Source organism: Pseudopipra pipra, chromosome 1, assembly GCF_036250125.1.
Source record: "Pseudopipra pipra isolate bDixPip1 chromosome 1, bDixPip1.hap1, whole genome shotgun sequence".
In the NCBI taxonomy this organism is placed as follows: Eukaryota; Metazoa; Chordata; class Aves; order Passeriformes; family Pipridae; genus Pseudopipra; species Pseudopipra pipra.
The window spans coordinates 25,048,752-25,069,853 of NC_087549.1; the positions used below are offsets into that span (position 1 = coordinate 25,048,752).

At 38.8% G+C, this 21,102-nt stretch overlaps 1 protein-coding gene across 7 annotated transcripts in view; it reads left to right on the forward strand.

Moving 5' to 3' along the window:
- The window catches only part of RUNX1T1 (RUNX1 partner transcriptional co-repressor 1), a 112,470-nt gene that overhangs the window by 88,250 nt on the left and 3,118 nt on the right, over positions 1-21,102 (forward strand). For all 7 annotated transcript variants that reach the window (XM_064649010.1, XM_064649028.1, XM_064649042.1 and 4 more), the window contains 3 exons: positions 5,079-5,147; positions 11,100-11,290; positions 20,140-21,102. The exon at positions 20,140-21,102 is cut by the window's right edge and continues 3,118 nt beyond it. In XM_064649010.1, the coding sequence (XP_064505080.1) occupies positions 5,079-5,147; positions 11,100-11,290; positions 20,140-20,415 (536 nt within the window). In that variant the 3' untranslated portion in view covers positions 20,416-21,102. The remainder of the gene's footprint in view (positions 1-5,078; positions 5,148-11,099; positions 11,291-20,139) is intronic.

Consider the following 21,102-nt stretch of genomic DNA (forward strand, 5'->3'; position numbering starts at 1 on the left):
TCTCCAATTGTGTGTAAGGTGAGTCTGCTCTTTTCAGTCTGAATAATACATGTTTATGAAAGTCTAAAAATGACTCAGACTTTATATATATTCACTTGATTAACAGTGATGGTCTGTGAAGTGAATAATACATCATCCGACTCCTTCATTTCTGCTGAAGAATTTCAGTACTACATACTGCAGCAAGACTGCAACTTTCATCCTAATAGTGAATAATTACACATATCAGACATTGAATACTGAAATACACACAGTGAGATAAATTAAAGATGAGGGTTCTTCAATGTTGTAGGTTATAAACAAGATCTATAACCTTACTGAGTGCAGCTGTGGCTCTAGATAAGTGGTGTAGACACACATCAGAAAGTCTGCAGCGGTGTTGGTATTTAGTGTCTGTTGAATTTATCTGAATGGAAATCTTACAAAATAGAGTTTGAAATCTCCAACTGAAGAGTGCCAGTACCTGCAGGATTTGCCCTAGGAAACCAGGATTCTCAGAAGTATATGAATTTGTCAAAAACATGTAGGTTAGCAATTTCTTAATAAATTTTTAAATGTTAACCCTTTCAGACCTAGTTTATATTTTATCTAAGGTGGTTCATTGCCATGTTTTCAGTGTTAGCCAGAGCACCCCTGCCAGTACATGTCTATTCATGCTGCGACTATAAAACCGTTCCTTTGCCATTTGCAGTTAATCAGCATTGCTGTGATATGCATGATACTCTCAACATGAACTACCCGTAACGCTGTGAGTGCCACAGTAACATTTATAACTTGTAATTCTGGAATATAAAGCCTCTGTAATACTGGTCACTGATGATACTAAGTATTGCTCTTAATCCACTCGCTGCACGGGAGGTTTGGGCTAGATTGTGGTGTACTCAACTGCATGCTGTTATGTAGGGTGCCAGCTGCAGGATCACTGCGTGTTTGTGTGCTCAGTGTTTGCTTATGGCCTTCATTTACGATGATTCAGTAATACAGTAGCTGTGTGATTTTACTTTTCTAATTTCTTTAAAATGAGGATGCAACTGTGTTTTGAGCACAATTTCAAGGAGTGTTGTAATAGCCACAAGAATGTATTTGAGGGCAAAGAAGTGCATAAAAATACTGGAAACATGTACCCCCCAACCAGGTGCAAGGTAGTCTCATTCAGTACTACACTTCAGAGTATTACACTTCAGATCTGTATTTATGTATTATTTGGAGTTGGCATGCTTCTGAGCTTGACTCTTACAAACAAGGTAGTGAATTTTTGATATTTGTTGCTCTGAGAACTTTTTTGTTTGTTTTCTGTTTCCTACCAATGCTGTTCCATTTATTATAGGGTAAAATGAAGCAAAACTTGCATATGAACTATGAAAACCATAGAAATGCATATATATTTCATTTGTGAAATAATTCAGGGCTGATTATATGGAGCTTTTTTTATTTTTGAGCCCTAATGTTCAGTACAGCATATATGGGTATTGTTGTTCCTGCCAGGTTTTCTTTAATACAGTAAATTCCAAGGTTTTCAAAAGATCAGCTGTTCATCTCCATTTCTTAATACTTTGTATTGTAGGCTTGCATGTCATTGTCCAGTGATAAAACCCTCCATTCTTTTGTGTTGCCAACACATCTTTGGTCCTTCTTTCCAAATATGGATTAGACTTCTGAAGGTTTTGAACACGTCTTTTCCTTCTCAGTCTTTCTATTCTGTGATTCTTGGGTTTGGGCCTTATGAGTTCATATCCTTTATTTGGTCGTAGCTTTTCATCTTAGTTTCACTTCCCAGACCCATATATATTGCTGCTCTTACAACTCTGCATATCCCTCCAGTTCTCTCTGTACTTTCAGCACCTGTTCTCTTTATCTTAAAGCCACCAAAAATGATTAATAGAATGTGAGAGCTGAAACCAAGGCCAATTTTTGTTTGTTTTCCTCATGTGTATTGTTCTATTCCAGTCCAACAACTTTCGTGCTGTTTCACAAGTTTATTTCACATTAAAATAGAAAATGTCAAAACCATTTCTTATATCAAAAATCTCTCTTATTTTATTTCATTTGGGCACTTCACAGACAATTACTGATTACTCTCATGTATATGTACTTTTTCTTTCCCTTGTTGGGCTTTTTCATCTGGTTCAGTAGGAACTGGACTAATTATCAATACACACTTTCAAACTGTGCCTTGCCATCGAATTTCAAGTAAATGCAGTATAGTACATCCAGTTGGTCTTCATAATAAAATTGTTGCATTTTTACCATTAAAACCCATTGTTATTATGTCTGACATGTAAAGCTTTTTCTGTTATCCTTTCCTGTATGAGCTGCCATGTCACTTCAGGTTATTCCTAATTTTGTCAGATTTTATTCTGTTTCTTCCCAGGCAGCATTTATTTTGACTTCTAGGTGCTGCAGTCAATCAGTTATTATTTTTTCCTCATTATGGATTTTTGCAGTTGCTTTTACATTTAGTATTTTAGGGACTTTGCTCAATTATGTTACTCCTGGTTTGAGTTTTCTAGATGTCCAAGTTAAGATCTTTTTTGCTGTAGTTTTCATAAGCAAGTTCTGTGATTCTTAAGCTGAAGAACACCTTACCTTAAAAATACTAATAATATAAGACTTGTATCCTCTGGTTATGTCCTGTAGTTTAGCCTCAGGAAGATGATTGTTTTCATGGACTCATCATCACTGCCTAAACAATAGCCATGTTAATAATATTTTTCTTGCTTGGAGAATACGGTTTTTATTATCTTCATAAGTGCTTCTTGTCTTTTTTTGTGCACCATTCCAAACTATGGGAAAGTCTCTCACAAGCTCTTGATTTAATTCTTCTTGCAGAGGATCTCATTCCTCATGTAAATAATTTGTGGTTGGAATAAGAGCTTGATTGATGTTTATGTTTTGGAAATTCTAACAATTAGCTGGCAATCTGGTCATTTATGTCATTGAATTCCATTTTTAGAAAGTCATGTGTACCCAAAAATCAGTTCCACATCTCTCTCTCTCCTTTTTTTTTTTTTTAATACTAAGTACCACAGACTTAAATCAAGGTTATAATCCTCTTGCAGTGGATGGTACCTTAAATAGCAGGCAGGAAAACTCAACACAAAGTACAAGACATGAATGCAATAAAGCTCTTGTTTTGCCACCTTTGGAGGCTGGTTGGGTCTTTTCCTGCAGGTATTGCATGAAGAGGAAATAAGAGTGGTTTAATTTTTTGCCTTTAGTTTTTCTGAGCTTTCAAGCAATGCTTTCTGCTGCTGCCTCTGTCCCCCTAACGGAACTGGCACTGTGCCCATAAGTCTGAAAGCCTTTAAGGGATGAGAGAAGTGTACACAAAAATAGTTGTCATTTCCAGAATCATATAAGCCAAGTGATACTGAGAATTTTCCCATTTTTGGTATCAGGTCTGAAGTCTTCTATCAAGTTGATTAAACCAATATAAATAGCTGTTTTGCAAAATCCGTGCACACACACACACACACATCATTTTATGCTTTAGAAGTGTGAAATTCTGCTGACAAAAATCAGTTTTATTGTCCATATTGTTCCATACTTTAGTGACAAACAGAAAAGCTGGGGAAATCCACTCAGCTGCCGGTCAGATGGGAGGATTCAGTCAGCTCCGTTGATGTCTGCAGATTCTTGTGATAGAAACTGTATCTGTGACACAGTGTGCAGGGTTTGGGATTCCCTACTCTCTGTGTAATTGAAACAGCCCGTCATTTCCACCTTTGTTATCTGTCTGCAATATTAAGTGTCATCTTTTAAATGCATTTAAGTTTACGTAGGCTACTGCATGTAAACAGTACTGCATGCATACATGCAGTGGTGTAAAAAATTATTTTCAAAACCTGATGATTCAACCTTTTTCTTCAAAATACTACTTTTTGACCAAGTTAGTGAATAATAACTAAGGTACAAAAATGAATATATTTGGTAAAAATTAGTATTCAAAGAATAGTATGTGTACTTTTGTTATATTTCAAGCTCAGATATGTTGTTTGATTTCTAGCAGCATCTCTGAAAATATTCAAACCTATCTCTAATATACCAAATTGAGTTATTTTATTTAGACAATTGAATTCAGTCACACAGACAATAGTAATCATGGCAGTGAACTTAGTTTTATGTGTTTGGGTTGATTTTTAAAAAAAATTTCTCCTCGATTACTTTGAAAAAAGTTAATCAGTTTTTAAATCATATTTTAAAAGAGCAGCTTTTCATCTGCTGAGGATATGTATGCTAAATTTCAAGCCCAAGTGAACTTTCTTTCTGTATTGTGTGATCTTATGTCTTTGAAGTCTGTGTGGAAGGGATCTTGGTGATTTCAGAGCCCTTAGGCCCAGGCCCAGAGGTTAAACCCTCTTTAAAAAAAAAAAGAGGAGAAGGGGAAAGAGCTGTCAAAATGTGATTGAAACGTATGGGTGAATTATGAGCTTCAACTCTAGCAAGGTTGTTTGGCAGCACATGTATTTAGGGCTTAACGTAAAGTTAAAGGTTCTATTTTTCAAACTCTTGGAGCTACAGTTGCCAACATGGGCTCAGATATAGGAAAGCATAGCTCTGAACATAGAGAAACACCCCTCTCTTTTTCTGTGGACAGCTTATTTGATCACTGGAATGACATCTTGGCTTTTACCTGCACTTGTCAGTAGCCATTCTGTTTGCACAGAGCAGAAGAGCCCAACCCGCACTGTTGCCCTCTTTCTTCTTCCTTTTCTTGAGTATAATGACAAAGGATAAATCATGTCACTCCCTCAGTTCATCTTGCAAAGCCTGCCTTAGTAGTGTGGAAACTGTCATATAGAGTTGACTCAAAACACTGTAAAATAAAAATAAAGTGAACTAGTCTTAGCCTGGCTAAGATCAGACATTCCAGTTATAAACATTGATCTGGTCTGCGTGACATTCATGAGCTGTGGCCATGGCATCCGTTTTGTTTTGAGGAAAGAAAAACCTTACATGATTTTTTTTGTCTGAGCAATAAGTAAAGGGAAAAGGTATTTCTCTAAGCCTTGTTCTCAACAAGCAAGCGTTGCTTATGATGCTCTTTCTTTTTCCCTCTGCATGCTCTCCTCCTGCAGAATCTCATCGGGAATTCCTTCACAGGCCTGCGTCTGGATATGTGCCAGAGGAGATCTGGAAGAAAGCTGGTAAGAGCTGTTTAAAAACACCAGCTTAGTCTTCTGGCAGCTGTGTGCAGTTGTTAATGTACTGATGTGAGGAATGGGGAGGCGGGGGAAGGGCTTACTAGTAACAGGAAGAAATTGTGTTTAATAATCTTAAACTGGAACTGACCAGGACATTAAATAATTTTATAATACAAGCATCTGCTGCTATAGTTAGGGGAATATCAGTACTTCCAATAAGAAGCCCTATTTTCAGGGCTTCTAATGGTTTCTGGCTGAAACTTGATATGTTAAAGTTTCAGTCTGTTAGCAATTTAAAAAAAAGTGTGGGGGTTTGTGTTTTTATTTAAGCTTCAAGGTTCTTACCTAGTTAAGGAAAGAGTTCCCCAAGGAGGTGAAAAAAACTAAGTACACCTGTTAGAGAAAAAGCTTCAAGTATACATTGTAACTATTTTTAATTTTAAAAAGATTATGTGCCCGTCAGCCCCCAGTGAAACCTGTGCTCATAAACCTGCAAAGTTTTCAATTAAGCAAGCAAGTTAGCGTCTCTGCAGCTGCTCTGGGTGTTTGCAGCAGCATTGACAGCATCTGCCCATTCCTGGAAAGCACCCTGTGCCCAAGTTGTCGCTGTGCAAAGTTTTCTTCAACACTTTGAAACTCCGCCTAAGCACAGGAGTTTCCTAGCAGGGATCCCACTGTGGTGCTGGAGCTAAACCTTTGCTCTTTTGACGCTGACATCAGAGCTTCCTTGTTTTCAGAGGGGCCTGGAGGCAGCTCTTGAACTCCAGCGAGGTAGTTGAGCTTCTATATGTACACTCATACACACCCCCCTCCTTTTGAACACCTGTATAACCATGAAGTCTACAGCACCCGTCTGAGCAGCAGTTAATGACTAAATGGCAAATACGCAGCAGTTTTGATGCTTTCTGATCAAATCTCCTGTAAATGATTGCTGCTTTCCGTTGTATTTTTAACAAGATGCAGAGCATACATGTAAAAATGTTATGCTGGCATACTGTTGCATCAGGCAAAAGGTTGTGTTTTGTGTGTCATACGGGTTTATCATGTAAAGTCTACATCTTTTAATATGTCAATGTTTTTAAAATTATTGCATTTTCTGTGAAAAATAGCAATGTACATATTTTTCTTTTTATCCAAGGAAAATGTAGCCTTTGTAACTCAGTGCCTGAAAGTATTTTTATAGTTTGTTTTTCCATATTTAACATCTTAAATAAAAAATATAAAAGAAATATGCAGTCCTAGAAAAATCTCAGTAAGAGGAGCATTGTTGAGTTGAATTTCAGAACCTTCATTCCTCTTGCAAAATCTAGGATTTTATGTCACTTGGCATATCAGGTCATTTATGTCTCATAGGTGCAATGCAAAAAAAGAAAAAAGTTTCTTCGTAGTTAGCACAAGTTCATTGAAGCTTTTGACTTGAGTTATAAAATTGGATGTGCATTCACATTACATATACCCACAAATGGTAGTACACAGAAGCTGTGACATGTCATCCTGTGAACATCTATGTCATCAGTTCCTTTGAAATAAAGCTTTTCCTTTTGTCCTATTTCCCGTTTCCTGTTTTCAGGCTGATGTGGGCTTAAATCAACATGAGCATGCCTGTGAATTGGAGAAAAAAAAGTATGACTCTTTGCAGGATGCATACTTGTATCTGCTTCCAAGTGTAGTCAAACATCAGAAAGCATACTGCTTTCATAAATCGTGGGCCTGCATTTTCAGGAGGGTGCACTGAATTTGGAGATCTCCACAATTTCATGATCGCTTCAAGGCAGTAAAGGTGCAAATCAGCTCTGTGAAAATAGGTCTCTAATGCCATTTGAGATGCTCCATAGTTTCCTGGCTGGGCTGCAACTGCCAGTTAAGAAGGCTACAAATCTCTCAGAGGTAATTTCTGCTGGCTCAGTGTAGATCTCTTGGTCTGTCAAATATCTATAAAGACAAGTGTACAGACAGCTGAATCAAGTATGAAAGTCTGTTTGGGATGCTGAATCCATTGCATGGAAAGAATGTGGCATAAAAACAGTTAAGCAGTCTCAAAAGCATGTGGAAAAGGGATTCACTTTAAACTTTTGGAGATCGATAGACTCCAGTGTAATTATTTAAATATACCCAGTTAGACACGTGCTTTTGTGATTGTTGAAGTAAGAACATATTTTGCAGTACCTTGTGAGTTAAAGTCATGCGAACCCAATTCAGTTTCATACATCAGTAGAAAGCAGTCATCAATGCCTTGATTTGCCTCATTGAAGTATGGATATGGAGATGAAGAGTCCAAGACAAGTTCTTGGTGCTCCTCACTAGTTACGAGGGAGGCAGGCAGGTAATGAGGATTGATCAGATCATGAGTTGGATGGCTTGCTCTCTGGAAATACCTATTTGTCGTTATTAAATACAGAGAGGGTCCTAGGCCTCTCTGGGAGGGAGAGTGGGCTGCTGCCATAGTTTCTTCTGTGACATGCAGAAACTGTCTTCCAGCCATCTCCTGCCACTTAGCCAGGCCCATTGTCCATGGCAGTCCATTTGTAAGCTCTGGAGCTACAAAAGAGGTGTGAAATGATCATACTTTGTTGTACAAAGACAGTAAGGGTCCTGCACATAGTACAGACTAGTCCTGAGAAAGAGATGGTGCATTTTGGGATAGGATGCTGAGATAACTCTTGTCACCGAGTGTCGATGGCCGCCTTTGCCAGGGTCAGCCTGAAAGTGAGATGGTGCAAAATGTTGTGGTGGCGCAGGACTGCGTATCTGCCCACCACCTTTCTTTTCTCATCATGTGGACCAAGTGTGCCCATGATGTGAGAGAGGTGACCAGGAGCTGGCTGGCGAATCATCATGTCGGGTGAAGGATGAGCCGAGTACCTCTCCTGAGTCTGCGGCAAGGACCTCAGACGGCGCTGAGTAATGCCTATTCCGCACAAGCTGTTTCCTTCCTGGAGCTTCTCTCATGAGTTATCACTACTCAAAGATTTCAGCTGCATTCCTAAAATGATGAGTGAGTTTGTGCCAAGAATGCTTAGTGTTGTTGGGAAGGCAAAGGATGCAGGTACATGCATCTTAGATACTTGGTTTTTAAAAACTTCCAGATTTATGTTTTCTGATCTTGGAATCTAATCGCTCTTCCTTTCTCTGGAAGTGCAGAGAAAGGAAGAGTGCCACTATCATTCTTATCTTCATTGCTCAGCATTGTCAAGGCAAATAAAATCTCCTTCACTATCACCCATAACTTTTCCTGCACAGATATGACAGTCTTTATTGTTATCTTAAACTATGTAGCCTGAATTCAATGTCTATAAAATATCAGTAGGTAGTGGAAACATTTAGTTTGAGAAGCTGTGAAGAAAATCAGTGATATGAAATTTTGTCTAGTTTATTTGAGTGTTCATGAGTTCACAGTATATTGAAATAATGACGGTACATTGTCACCAAAACCTCCAATGTATTTTAATTATTTGTTTTCACACTTAGTATAGCACAACACGAATTCTGTCATCAAAGTTAATGGAAATACTAAAATCTAATCCATAGTTTAAGCCAATTAAAAAGTATCAGGCATATGGCCTCTTAAGCACTTTCAGCATCTTCACGCTCTCAAAAGCTTTGCAAAAAAACTTCTACAATACAGAAGATAGAATTTAATTTTCAATTTCTATATTTGGACTGAAAAGTAGCTTAGCTAGGATGAAAAACTAAAATTAGAAGTCCCTGTGAAAATGTTGGAATATTTTTCTTCTGTCTAATATAAGAAACTGTCATTTCTAACCACTGTAAACACCTAAACACAAAACTGAATTTATCTGATGTAATGAAAGTGCATCATGCCATACAAAGATAATTTCTGTCTGTAGCAAATACCAGAAAGAATACAGATTTTCTTACAGAAATTCACTTTGTTAGTAACTGCAGTTCATAGACACGAAATGCCTGTATTTAAGTTGCCTCATTTTTATGAAAATGGTAATAAAATTGCATCTGTATGTTTGCCTGTGTATATTTCTTTTTTCGTGATCAGTGAATGGTTGCAGTTGGTAATAAATATTCAAGCACCTTGCAAATGTCCTACCAATTCCCTTTGCTGATCAGTGTGTGCCTCTGGGACTAGAATAGGAATGCATAATTTAAATATAAATTGCCTGATTTGCATATACAATTAGACTAGCTGTAGCTTTGATCGTAAGCAAAAATTATTGTCCTGTATTGCCACTTAGATAGAATTTTAATTCACCTTGAATATTCAAAGTAAATTAAGCCTTGGCTATATGGTTGAAGGGTATGATTTTTTCCTCTCCTGAGGCTTTCCCCTAAACAACGTTTATGGTAGGGTAATATAAGGGCATATTTTCAGCCTCATAAAAATAAAGGCATAAGTTTTGTCTCTAAATCCTTCCCCACCCTCTTGATAACTTCAGTTGAAACATCTCTTGCAGACATGCACACATGTAACACGCACACATACCCTCAGCGGAACTCTTCTTTCATTTTAATTAGTTCAGTTTCAGTTCAGTACATGGCTTAAAGTTAAGGCTTTATTGTAATTTGCTTAATAACTGAAAATGGATACTTCATGTAGTTCTTAATTTTTAGCAGCTAGTGCAGAGCTATCAGACATAACTCAAGAGAGTGACAGACTATCTGTATGTAAGGGTTAGGTCTGTGTGCGTGTGCGTGCACACAAATACATGGGCTAAATACATGGACTAAAATTCAAACCTGTAACACCGATCTAATACTTAGATTTTAATCTACAGTAAAACATTTTTAATAGAAATCTATGTTTTTAATTAAACAGAACATTTAATTAAGGTGGTTTCTAAGTGCATGAAACAATTAAGAGCAAACACTTGAATGAAACATGTCATAATTAGTTTTAATAGAGTGTTAATTGGTACTAGGTTTGCCAAGTTAATAATTACTGCTTATTAAATTTTCAATTAATCATTGTCATTTTGCTTTGAATAAAGATGAAAATTAGATAAACTAATTCAGGGGGAGGATGGTTTCCTTGTTAATTAGAGCAGCTAATTAAAAAAAAAAAAGAAATTACTTGTTTTAGTTGTCAATTAAAAGACTGTTCATTAGTAAAATTTTTGCACCCTTCTTGCATCAAAACCCAAATAACCGATTTGAGACAATCCATATTTTCTGGAATAAAAGATATGACACTAGTATATACCAAAGAAAGGGTTCAAACTGTAGTTGTTTTACAAGAAACATCAAGGTTTCAGTTTAATGAAGCGGTGTGCCCCTGCTCAGTGTTAACTGTGTGCCGAAGCCTTGCTGGCCAGGGTGTGCTCCAGAGCTCAGCGGAGCCAGGAAGTTGGGTCTTCAAGTATAAATATGGATTTGAAGGAGAGATCAAGGGGTCAAATGAATGTTCATAAACAAATTTTGTCTCATAAAACTGTATGCCCGGGAAAAGATATTAGACCAGTGATTTAAAATTTTTATGTAAACTCTTGGGGTTTTTTAACTTCATGTATTTGTTTATTAACATATGGGGGAAAGAATTGTTAAAGACTGTAAATCCTGTCTTAATTTCCAGAGCTTAAGGATAATTTTTTTTAAAAGTCTGTAATATCATGTTAAAATAATAATTATTGTCAAACCTGTTTATCTGTGCTGCAAAACCAGTTTTCCAGTGTTCAAATAGATTGCAATTATATTGCATTGCCAGAGATCTGAAATGACTGTACCTAGAGAAGTACTGACTGTGAATCAAAATAGCAAGAATCATCACAAGTTAGAGACTTTGGTGATGGGGAAGTAGAGAAGCACCTCAGTGGTCTTGAAGATTCTTGAGGAACTAGATTCCTCTGTATCTCTCTACTCATAAGGAAGACTGTCATAATTGAGAATAATCTCAACACAGTAATAGTGATGCATTTCCTGCATCAGTCCCACATAGCCCTGTGCCAAACGTCCTGTGCTGATGAGGATTTCTTCCCTCCTTTGCAGAGGAAGCTGTCAATGAGGTCAAGCGCCAGGCGATGGCTGAGTTGCAGAAGGCAGTGTCAGAGGCGGAGCGGAAAGCTCACGACATGATCACTTCAGAGAGAGCCAAGATGGAGCGCACTGTTGCCGAAGCCAAGCGCCAGGCTGCAGAGGACGCACTAGCTGTTATCAATCAGCAGGAGGATTCAAGTGAGGTAAGGACCTTGCTGGGCAAGCATCACCTGTGGCTGCAAAGTGTACGTGCATCTGAGCTGGCTTTATTCTGGCATAGGCTGTTTGTGTGACACAGGAGATCAGTGCCCACCATTAACTCTTTGCACAGTTGCTTTGGACATGTATTCCAGGCATACACCGAGTTCCAAATTTTCTTGGCTGTGTAGTAATCTGAGCCCAAAATAGCTAGTGAACTTGAGCTGTGTTCTCACCTTTTAACTGCTGTTCAGGGTTACATATAAAGTGCACATTGCTGTTCTAACTTGACTTTTCAGTAGCTTCATTTTAAAGCTCTTTAAACTGCCACACTGGATAAATAAGATTGCTCAGTGGAAAACATTTGACGAATCTAATTTAGACAAAGAAATTATAAATGTAAGAGATTGTAGAACAAGGTGGCTAAAAGCTTGTCTGGGGAAAGTGTTGGATGTTGAAGAGATTAGCAAAAGATGATGGTTCCTGTAGGACAGAACGTGAATGTAAATTTGGAAGTGTTTCCTTATTTTGAATGTGTTGCTTTGGCTGCAGGGAGTATTTCAGAGTCAAGGAGTGGGCAGCATATGGAAGGAGGAAAAATAGACTGAAAGAACAAAGAGTAAAACAAGAATAAGTATGTTAAGCCTTGATGTACTTTCCAACCTGAGAGTGTAAAACCTTGAATTGTTGTGGTACAGGACATCTGACACTATGACTGGCTGGAAGCTGGGAGTGAAAGAGCAGCGTGTGTTTGACCAGTGCAGCATCAGTCTAGATAGCAATTAAATTTTATGCCTCTTATAGAAAAACAGAGTCCTAAGTTAAAACTGCTCTTAAAAACAGACACGACAAAGAAATTACGTCAGTTAAAGTTTTTGTATACAATCTCCACTTCTCAAGACCACTGAAGTGAAAGAGCGTTACCTTCATGAAGTATTTATTGTTCTTATATGAACATCTTGACTGTAGTAAACCCACTTTTTAATGTAAATTTTAAACAGCAGGGAGTTGGGAAAAAGAGTAGATAGCAGAACCTGTTATGTGGGACATATATTTGTGTACACTCATGTATAAACACTTTCTGTGGACTGGATGGGCAGTGTTATAGAAGAGTCACTTCAGTTGAAAGATGCAGATGAGCTGGCTGCAGCACGATGAGAACACTGGCAGAAATCACAAGCAGATAAGTCAGTGGCATGCTGCAGTATGCATCTGTAATTTGAGGGAGCATAAGATTTTAATTCATACCAGACTTCTCTGGAGATGAAAGACCATTGTGGGATCACTGAATGCCCAGAGTTTCTCCTTAATGTGTAGCAGATGAATAACAAGGAGACAAAAGGAATTGATTTTCAGCATCTGAAAGTTTCTCAGGAAGAAAGGGACCAGGGGAAGTGTATGTACCCTTTAAGTACTAACTGTTCCACTGTAGATTAAATGAGACATAAATTCAATTTATAGGCCTTTTGTATCTAAGATACTCAAGGACATTTTTGCTGCACTGTTCATAGAAAGGGCATTTTTCTGACATAGCATCATTAAAGAGCTGTCATTCTGTGTGTGTATATATACAAGAGACGCCTATTGTTAAAACCAAAATTCCAAAGATAAATGCCTTTAGAGGAAACAGCAAATTAAATCTGTTTAGTGAACTGATACAGTGTAAGCAGGACAGAGGAAGTACTTATGTGCCAATACACACAGCCCATTTTTCCACAAGCAAATGTGTATTCAAAGGAATGCATAGAGAGTTTGTGTGCTGTAATTAAATCCTGAGCAGTCAAAGCTCTGGAAAAAGCCATATAACAACAGACATCTTTACTTCTTCTCCAGCAGAATTGATTACGAGGTTTTTCACTTCTTGGGAATGAGATTTCAGGCAAACAGTCCTTTTAATTGCGCTCTAATGAAATGTGTCTCATAGGGTTATAGATGTTCTCAGGGCTGTGTGTCCTCAGGGAGGTCACAAGCCTCCTGGACCTAGAAATAAAGTCTGGTGTCCTGGTCCTGCAGATTTCACCCCTGTGTGGTACATGAGTGTCCACACAGGGTGGTTGTTTTGAGATGGAAAGTGCAAGTTTTAGTAAGCCATCAGAGAGAACTCAGGTTTGCTCAGTTTGTGTTTACAGGTGCTTAATTAACTGTGAAGGGAGATGACAGCAATACTTGTTTGAGAGTTAGATATATATAAGTAGTTCCTCTTTAGTTTCTAATTATGACAAACTCCAGAGAGTTAGGGTGATGCTTCTCACAATTACCTGTCTTTTTTTTCCCACGGGTGACTCCTGTAAGAATGGACTGACCTTTTCCTTCATCTTTGAGGACAGGGTATTATTTTACCAGTATTCGAAAGGTGTTTCTTTGGTGATGAGACCTTGTATTTTTTGAGTTTGAGGAGTAAAACTCCACATTTGCTTTGGTGTTCATTCTCTGTGGATGTCCCTCCTCATTTGTTTAGGTTATAAGTCTCCATAAACCTTTCTCTGTTTACAGCTTTCAGCAGAACACTTCCAGCATAAGACACTGGAGTAAAATTTCTAAGGCTAAAATATTTCCAGTTTCAAATATGAGACTGTTGAAATGCAGCTTCTGCAGTCTTACAGGTCTAGAGGGGGAAGGCCGAGCATCCCTCCTCATTTCTTATCCTTGGTGGGACATTACACCAAGGCCTGCAAGACAGCGCAGTGTAGGCTGCTGTATAACCTCTGTGCAGTTCCTGACAGAGAATATTTCTCCCATGGGTGTCATTTGTTCCTTTGGCTGTTAAAACCGTGAATGGAGATGTGAATTTGGCACTGGGTTTCTAATGTATCAGATATAATTTTTATCTGATATGGCCACTCCCTGTCTATTGGCAAGGTTTCTCCCTTACAGCTCTTCATTTGTTATTCAGTGAAATGCAGCCTGGACCTAGCTGAGACTTCTTGAAGCTGTTCTGGTGTGAGAACTTTGTGGCATAATTTTTATTGCAGTCTGCTCCAGAGCTCAAACTGATAACTAGTACCAAGGATTAACTAGCACTCAGGATTTTCGTAATTTTTATAATTCTAAGATAACATGTGGTCTCCTCATCCAAGACCTTTTAAGTAGATTGGGCCTCTGATATTCTTTGTTGATGTTGTTGGTTTTGTGCGTTTTTTCTGGGTTTGTTTGGGGTTTTTTGGTGTTCTGTTTTGCTTTGTTTTTAACCCAGAAAAAGTAGCATCCCTGAGTGCAAGACTGTCTACAAGAAAAAAGTGAAGTTGGGCATGTTAAGCTGACCAGACCAAAATTATGGGAGCGTAGGACAGTAAGAAGACTAATAGGAGAGGTGTGATATTTGGAAGTATCTTGACTTTTAAGAAGTGGTCTACAATATTTTGAGAATCACCACATTACATAGTATAATTTTCTAACTATAGAATTTCTAACCCTGGCCTGATCTCTTGTTGAACTATTACTCTTTACTTATGTTTGAATTGTTCAGCGCAATTTGATTGGCAGTGCCCCTGATTCAGTGTCTGTGCATTTACTTTCTAAAGATTTCCATAGTTTCTTCACATAAGGCCTTGCAAATGACCAGGATGTGTTTGTGATTTTCTGTTATTGAAATTAGTTAAGGACCAGCTAACAGAGCACTCTGCTGTTGGAAGGCAAAATGACCAGGAGAAGTCCTACCTGTCAGCATGACTGCTCCTGAACCACAATTATTTCTTTACTGATTCCTTACAGATACTTTACAAAAGATGACCCATTCATCAGTAGTTGACTTGGCTAAGTACAGAAACATATGTGAGCAGCCTACTCTTAAATGACTGCAGTGCTTGCTTTGGCCACAATGTACTGTTGTGCAAATCAGTTTTAATAGTAAGGGTGAACAGCTTAGCAAAGAGACTGGCTGCCCAGATTGTAAGAGGGGGTGGGATCCTCAAAACATCTGTCTTTCTGCTGTGGTATAAAATGCCACTGAAAAATCTGACACTCAGTGTTCTTCCTTACTTTTGAGTAGAATGGAGGCTGGGGACAGGGAAGGAACACAAATGTTTCAGTTCTCTCTACTTAAAGCAGATGCTGACATCTGCTCAGATAAAATGGATATGTAATGGTCCAACACTGCTTTTAGGAGATGTGTAATGTTAGGGCTTGTTTATATTGCAGCAGTTCATGTTGTATGTGAATATCACACCTGACGTTTTGAAGACAGCTGGTTTCAATCTCTGATGACCAATCCATTGAGACCAGGACTATGCCAGCAAAGCTGACTCTGAGCATCAGATGGTGTGATTCAGGCAAGCCTAGTTTTAGGCTGGTATTAAATTTAATACTTGTGTCAGCTAATGTTTAATTTTTTTGGCTGAGCATCTCTTGGAAAGTAGCACATCATCCCCTGCAGTGGTGGGTGGTACAGAGGCGCCAGAGCGATGTGCTCTGCGCAGGATCAGTCCAGATGTGATGTGAACATTGTCACTGCCCCAGACTGCTAAGCTAAGCCTGGTTAGCCAGCTTGCACATCTTCTCCATATGCTGCTCTGTACTTCTGTTTTCAGGATTTAGCTACTCTTCGCTGACTTAAATGAACACTGATGTATTTTACACAATAAACAGTGGCTTGGGCAAGCCTGGAGTGTTCAGTGATAGGTGTAACTTTACTAGAAACATCTAAAGGTTCAAATGTCATTTTGACGCAGCGTGGGAATTTCTGAAGTACCAATATGTTTCCCTTTCTAATGAGTCTTGGATAAAATTCTCATAAACAACTTTGCTGGGTTTTTTACTGCTATTCAGCAGCTCATACAGTCCTTGTTTACGCCACTGTGGTTTCAGTGATTTCTAGATGTTCCTTTTCTTGTGGTTAGCAGTGGTAGAGTTTTGAATGCCATGGGCATTGCAGAAACGGGAAAAATCTGTGTTCTTCCTACCCAGCCATGCTTCCTTTCATGGTAAACTGAGGAAATCCAGAATTTCTCAAAGATGACAGAGCAAGGGGGTTTTTTTTGTCTTACTTAAGCAACCTCTATCCTAAGTCTCAGTTGGAGATGTCAGAGGAAAGCAAATACTCAATTGTGGTTGACTATTTCAGAGATAAAAGCAACAGGATGGGCAAAATTATTGACAAGAGTGTGTTCTGGTACTGGAGACCACAGAAATGGAAACCATTTGTTTTTAAAAATTTTCATGATGGCAAACAGAAGTTTTTGAGTTCTGTTGTTTGAAGATGGAAGCTTAAATGCATAAAAATTAAGAGTTTGACCTAAGATAAGGCTCTGACCTAAGACTGATGTTCCTTGTCAGTTGAAAGAGGAGGATGAAATATGATCGGTGGCATAAATTCAGAGTGAGATTCCCATCTGGTGTAATTTAGCCCAATTTCATTGAATTAATCCATTTTCAAGGTAGAGAAGTTAAATTGAATTGTGTAGTCTGAGAATCTGGCCTTTTGTATAACCCCACTGGTTCACAGGCAAATCAGCGTAGAGTTGAGCTGCAATCCAGACCTCCTTGTAGTTTTAGCTACATCTGGAACTCTGTAGAGCACAAGCTGGAAGTGCAGTGTAGTAGGTGACTACCTAAAGATGGAGATATAGACCAGCAGAGGCTTTGAGAGATCAGCTACTCTCTTTCTCAATCCATGATCAACTCCAGCTGAATCATTCCACTGCTTTATCTGTACTTTAATGATGGAGATTCTTCAGCACCTCTAGGCAATTTTTGCCTGTCCTTAACAGATGTTTGATCCCATTACTTCTGCTTATCTGTGTACACACAGATGTAGCCATTCACTGCAGTGATGTTTGCGTGCTACTGTCCCCTCTCAGGCTACCATCTCACCTTAGGTTTAACAGTCTGAGTTCATTCAGTCTCTTCTCATAACCTGTGTTTGTCTGACTTCTGATTATTCTGGCTTCCATTCTCCAGGTTCTTTCCAAGTCTTACTAGTCTTACTTGATTTGCGGTATTTGAAGTGCATCATCCCAACCCATCCTGGACAGTGCTCTAGGCTAGATCTTGCCAGTACTAGGAGATAGAGAGTCTTAAGTAATGTGTAAAGCCGTCCATAGTTGTGATCATATGCCCTTGTATGAAGATTGCCACCTTGTGACGTTGTGGTCACCTGTTGTCCAAGATGCTGTCTACACAGTTCAGCAAGGATGCTCCATTTTGCTGGTACCTGCTACAGCATCCCAGGAGGGAAAATACCTTGAGTATGTTCAGTCCCATAGCGAGCTCAAGCTCTGTCTGTTATAGCTGGATCCATTAGAAATACGTGAGCAGCAGAGGCATGTGAAGCACAGCCCAGGCTAGTAGCTGGCATCTTGAGCCTGGATTTTCTTTGGTAGAATTTGAGGCTATCAACCAGCAGAGTGAACAGGAAAGCACCTGTTTCCAAAGGTTACAGTGCCCAAGCCTGATCTTTACTGCTGTTTTTCACTACTCGCACACAGGAAGGAGCAATGAATGACCACAATGGTGAGGGCTGTAGGACAGAGGGTTCCACACATCAAATCCAGCTACTATCACAGTGCAAGCTCCCCATGACGTGTGCTTCTTCATGCTAATTTGCACTATAGTAATTTCTAAATGCAATAAGTTGTTGAATAAGTGTGAGCTGTAACATTTATTTTGAAATTCTTGTATTTTATTGGGCTTTTATTCCCACAATTACACTAAAGCTGTAATGACCTGTTAAATTAGAAATAATGTGTCCAATGGACAAAATCACATACCAAACAATGTAGGACACATTAAGGAATCATGTAAGGAGCCAGCTTAGTGCTTTACCACTTCATTAAAATCTTGCACCTATGTATCACTTTTCATGTTCTAGATAGGCTGATGTCTATTTTAATAAGAATGTTGAACCCACACTGTTAAAATTAAATTACTATTTTCTGACATCAGGTCTTGGGGTAAGATACTGAAATACTGTATGGTGACTCTGGTCACATCTGGAGACAGTTGTGTGTGTGCAGATAGGCTTTCCTCAAAAAGGGAGGCAAAATGAAGGTTCCTCAGAAGCTGACCTGTATTAACTAAACAGATGCTTGAACAGGTCAAGTTTGACATCCTCATAATAATTCCCACACAATTAAACCATGCACTTCAATGTTGCTAACAGATCTGCATAAGGGAGTAATTCCTGCACCTGGGCAGTTACTGGCTGATTTCAGCATTATTCCATGTGGGGAAAAGTGTCTTTTCAGAAAAGTCTGCATGGGGAGGTTTTGTGCGTGTGAATTTGTTTTCAGGGGAGGGGATAAAAGGAAATAAGTGCCAAACCGAGGGCTGGCAATTCAGTTGGAAATGAATAGCTAGGAGATCAGCAAGCATGGCAGTAGGTAGAAACTCTGTGCAGGAATAGAATTACACTGTATTTCCTGATCACAGTACAAGCATCAAGCTGTTAAAGTGAAACTTTCATTAGTGTGATGCAACTGTAAAGAAATACTAGAATAGCAAAAGAAGGAGAATCCAGGGACATCACACTTTGTTATCTTTCTGGTAGCAGGATGAGTCATTGTATCTCTTTGAAATGCTAATACAAAAATATCAGGTCATTTTGGTGTATGTGTAAATATGTCTGTGTGTATGTGTTTGTGTACAGTGACTTATAGTTATTTTTCATTGTGGAGATAAAAGGTGTTCAAGAATAGTACAGCTATCCGTTCCTAAAGGTGGATTTACCTCTCCAGCACTGGACAGAGTATGAGCAAAAAGAACCCAAAACAATGAACACTGAATCAAAACCAGGTGATGCCAGACAAGGAGTCTGAATTCCTGACGTTCAACTACCAGAAACATCTGTTTCTGTGTGTTGGTAATTCCACCTTTTTTTAAAGTGTTTTTAAAGATGGGAACAATTTTATGAATTTAAAAAAAAGTCCCCAACACATGTATCTGTAATTACCTGGTTTAGTCTGTGTGTTTAATCAGTATGAATTGAGAATGCCATGTACCTTTGATTTCAATCTCAAAGAACAATTGAGCACTGGGCAGTTACTCTTCCCCCATCTGCCAGTACATGCCTATGCAAAAAAACAACCAACCAACCATCCAAAGCAACAAAAAATAGCAAAAAGGGGGAAAATGGAACTAACATAGGGATATTTTCTAAAGAAGCCACTTGATTCCAATTAAATGTCTAATTTCCTTAAAATACTGTTTTGGATTTAGGTCTTTGTTTGATTCTGAAATTGGGAATTAGTTTTTAAAGTAGCTGAGGAATATCACTTAAGGATTGGCTGTGTTCCAGCATCCAGCTGGCAGAGCTATAGAGTGTGTTAAAGTGAATAAGCACACATATTCTTCAGTGGCTTCCCTATCCTGCCAAAGATTTAGGCTCTAGCTTAACTGTTCACTGCCAGAAGTGCCACTGAGTCAAATGGCATTACTCAGACAATTGAAAATGAAGTTTTCCTAGGGTAGTAAGTTTTACCTGTGTGTTAAGTCTTTTTTTCTCCTTTCTTATCTTGCATTAGTCCCTCTTCACTTTTGGAAGAACAGGAGTTTTTTATGTGCATGTTTCATTACTTGTTATAATAAATCTGTGAGAGGAGCTAGCTGAAGTTTTACTGAAATTTTCTATTAGTCAGTATGCTGCTGATGATGGCTGGATGTGAGGGCATACTTGGACTTTGCATCATTAGTACTGACAAATAGCTGCTTCTATTCTTGCCCAGTATCTGAAGGCCAGAGTCCTCCAGGTGACCGGAGCTGCCGTAGAACAGGTTCAGACACCCAAGGTGTAGCACCTACTGATGCCTTAGCTGTTCTTGGTCAGAGGGCTGACTAGCAGTTCCCTGCCAGCTGTTTTTAGTGTAAAATTTAGGACACTAGCTAATTTCTCCCATCTCTCTCCCCCCTCTTTTGCTTCTAGAGTTGCTGGAACTGTGGCCGGAAAGCTAGTGAAACCTGCAGTGGTTGCAACACAGCAAGATACTGCGGCTCATTTTGCCAGCATAAGGACTGGGAGAAGCACCATCACATCTGTGGACAGACCCTCCAAGCCCAGCAGCAAGGAGAGACACCAGCAGTGAGCTCCTCGGTGACACCCAGCAGCGGGGCCGGAAGCCCCATTGACACTCCACCAGCAGCTACTCCTCGGTCCACCACCCCGGGAACCCCATCCACCATAGAGGCGACTCCTCGTTAAAACTGAACTCGAATCTCCGGAAACAAAAACACAGCAGAAAATGAAACCAATTCCTCATCCTCAGATGCGCAAAGATTTTAACTGAACTGTCATATTTCAATACTTCAATAAGAACTTACTGTATCTTGAGGTGGTAGAAAATACATAAGGCCAGTAACGGGTCATAATGACTTATTGTGGATAACAAAGATATCTTTTCTTTAGAAAACTGAAAAGAGAGCAGAGAATATACACAAAATGATAGATTTGACCTCCTCCCTGTTATTTTCCAGTAGCTGGGATTTTAAAGTAGATGACCTCATTAACAGATGCTTTACCAAACAGCAAACCAAGAGATTGCTAATGCTGTTGAAAGCAAAATGCTAATATTAAAGTCACAATGTTCTTTATAACAATAATGGAAATTAAATAAAAAAAGAGAGAGAGAGAAAAAAATAACCCTCAAGGGCATGAGCATTGGATACAGCAGTAGACATTTTAACAAGAAGATGAATGGCGTCCGTGGGTTACTGACTGAACTTTGAAGACCCGCATCAAAACGCGCAGATGTGCAGCAGATTGGAAGGAGACACAGATGTTCATTTTTTTCCTGTTTCTAAAAGAAATAAAATAATATCCAGGTCAACAGAATGAAAAATGAAAGATGATTTGCAGTGGGATGTAGGACTACAGCAGCAAAGAAAAAAA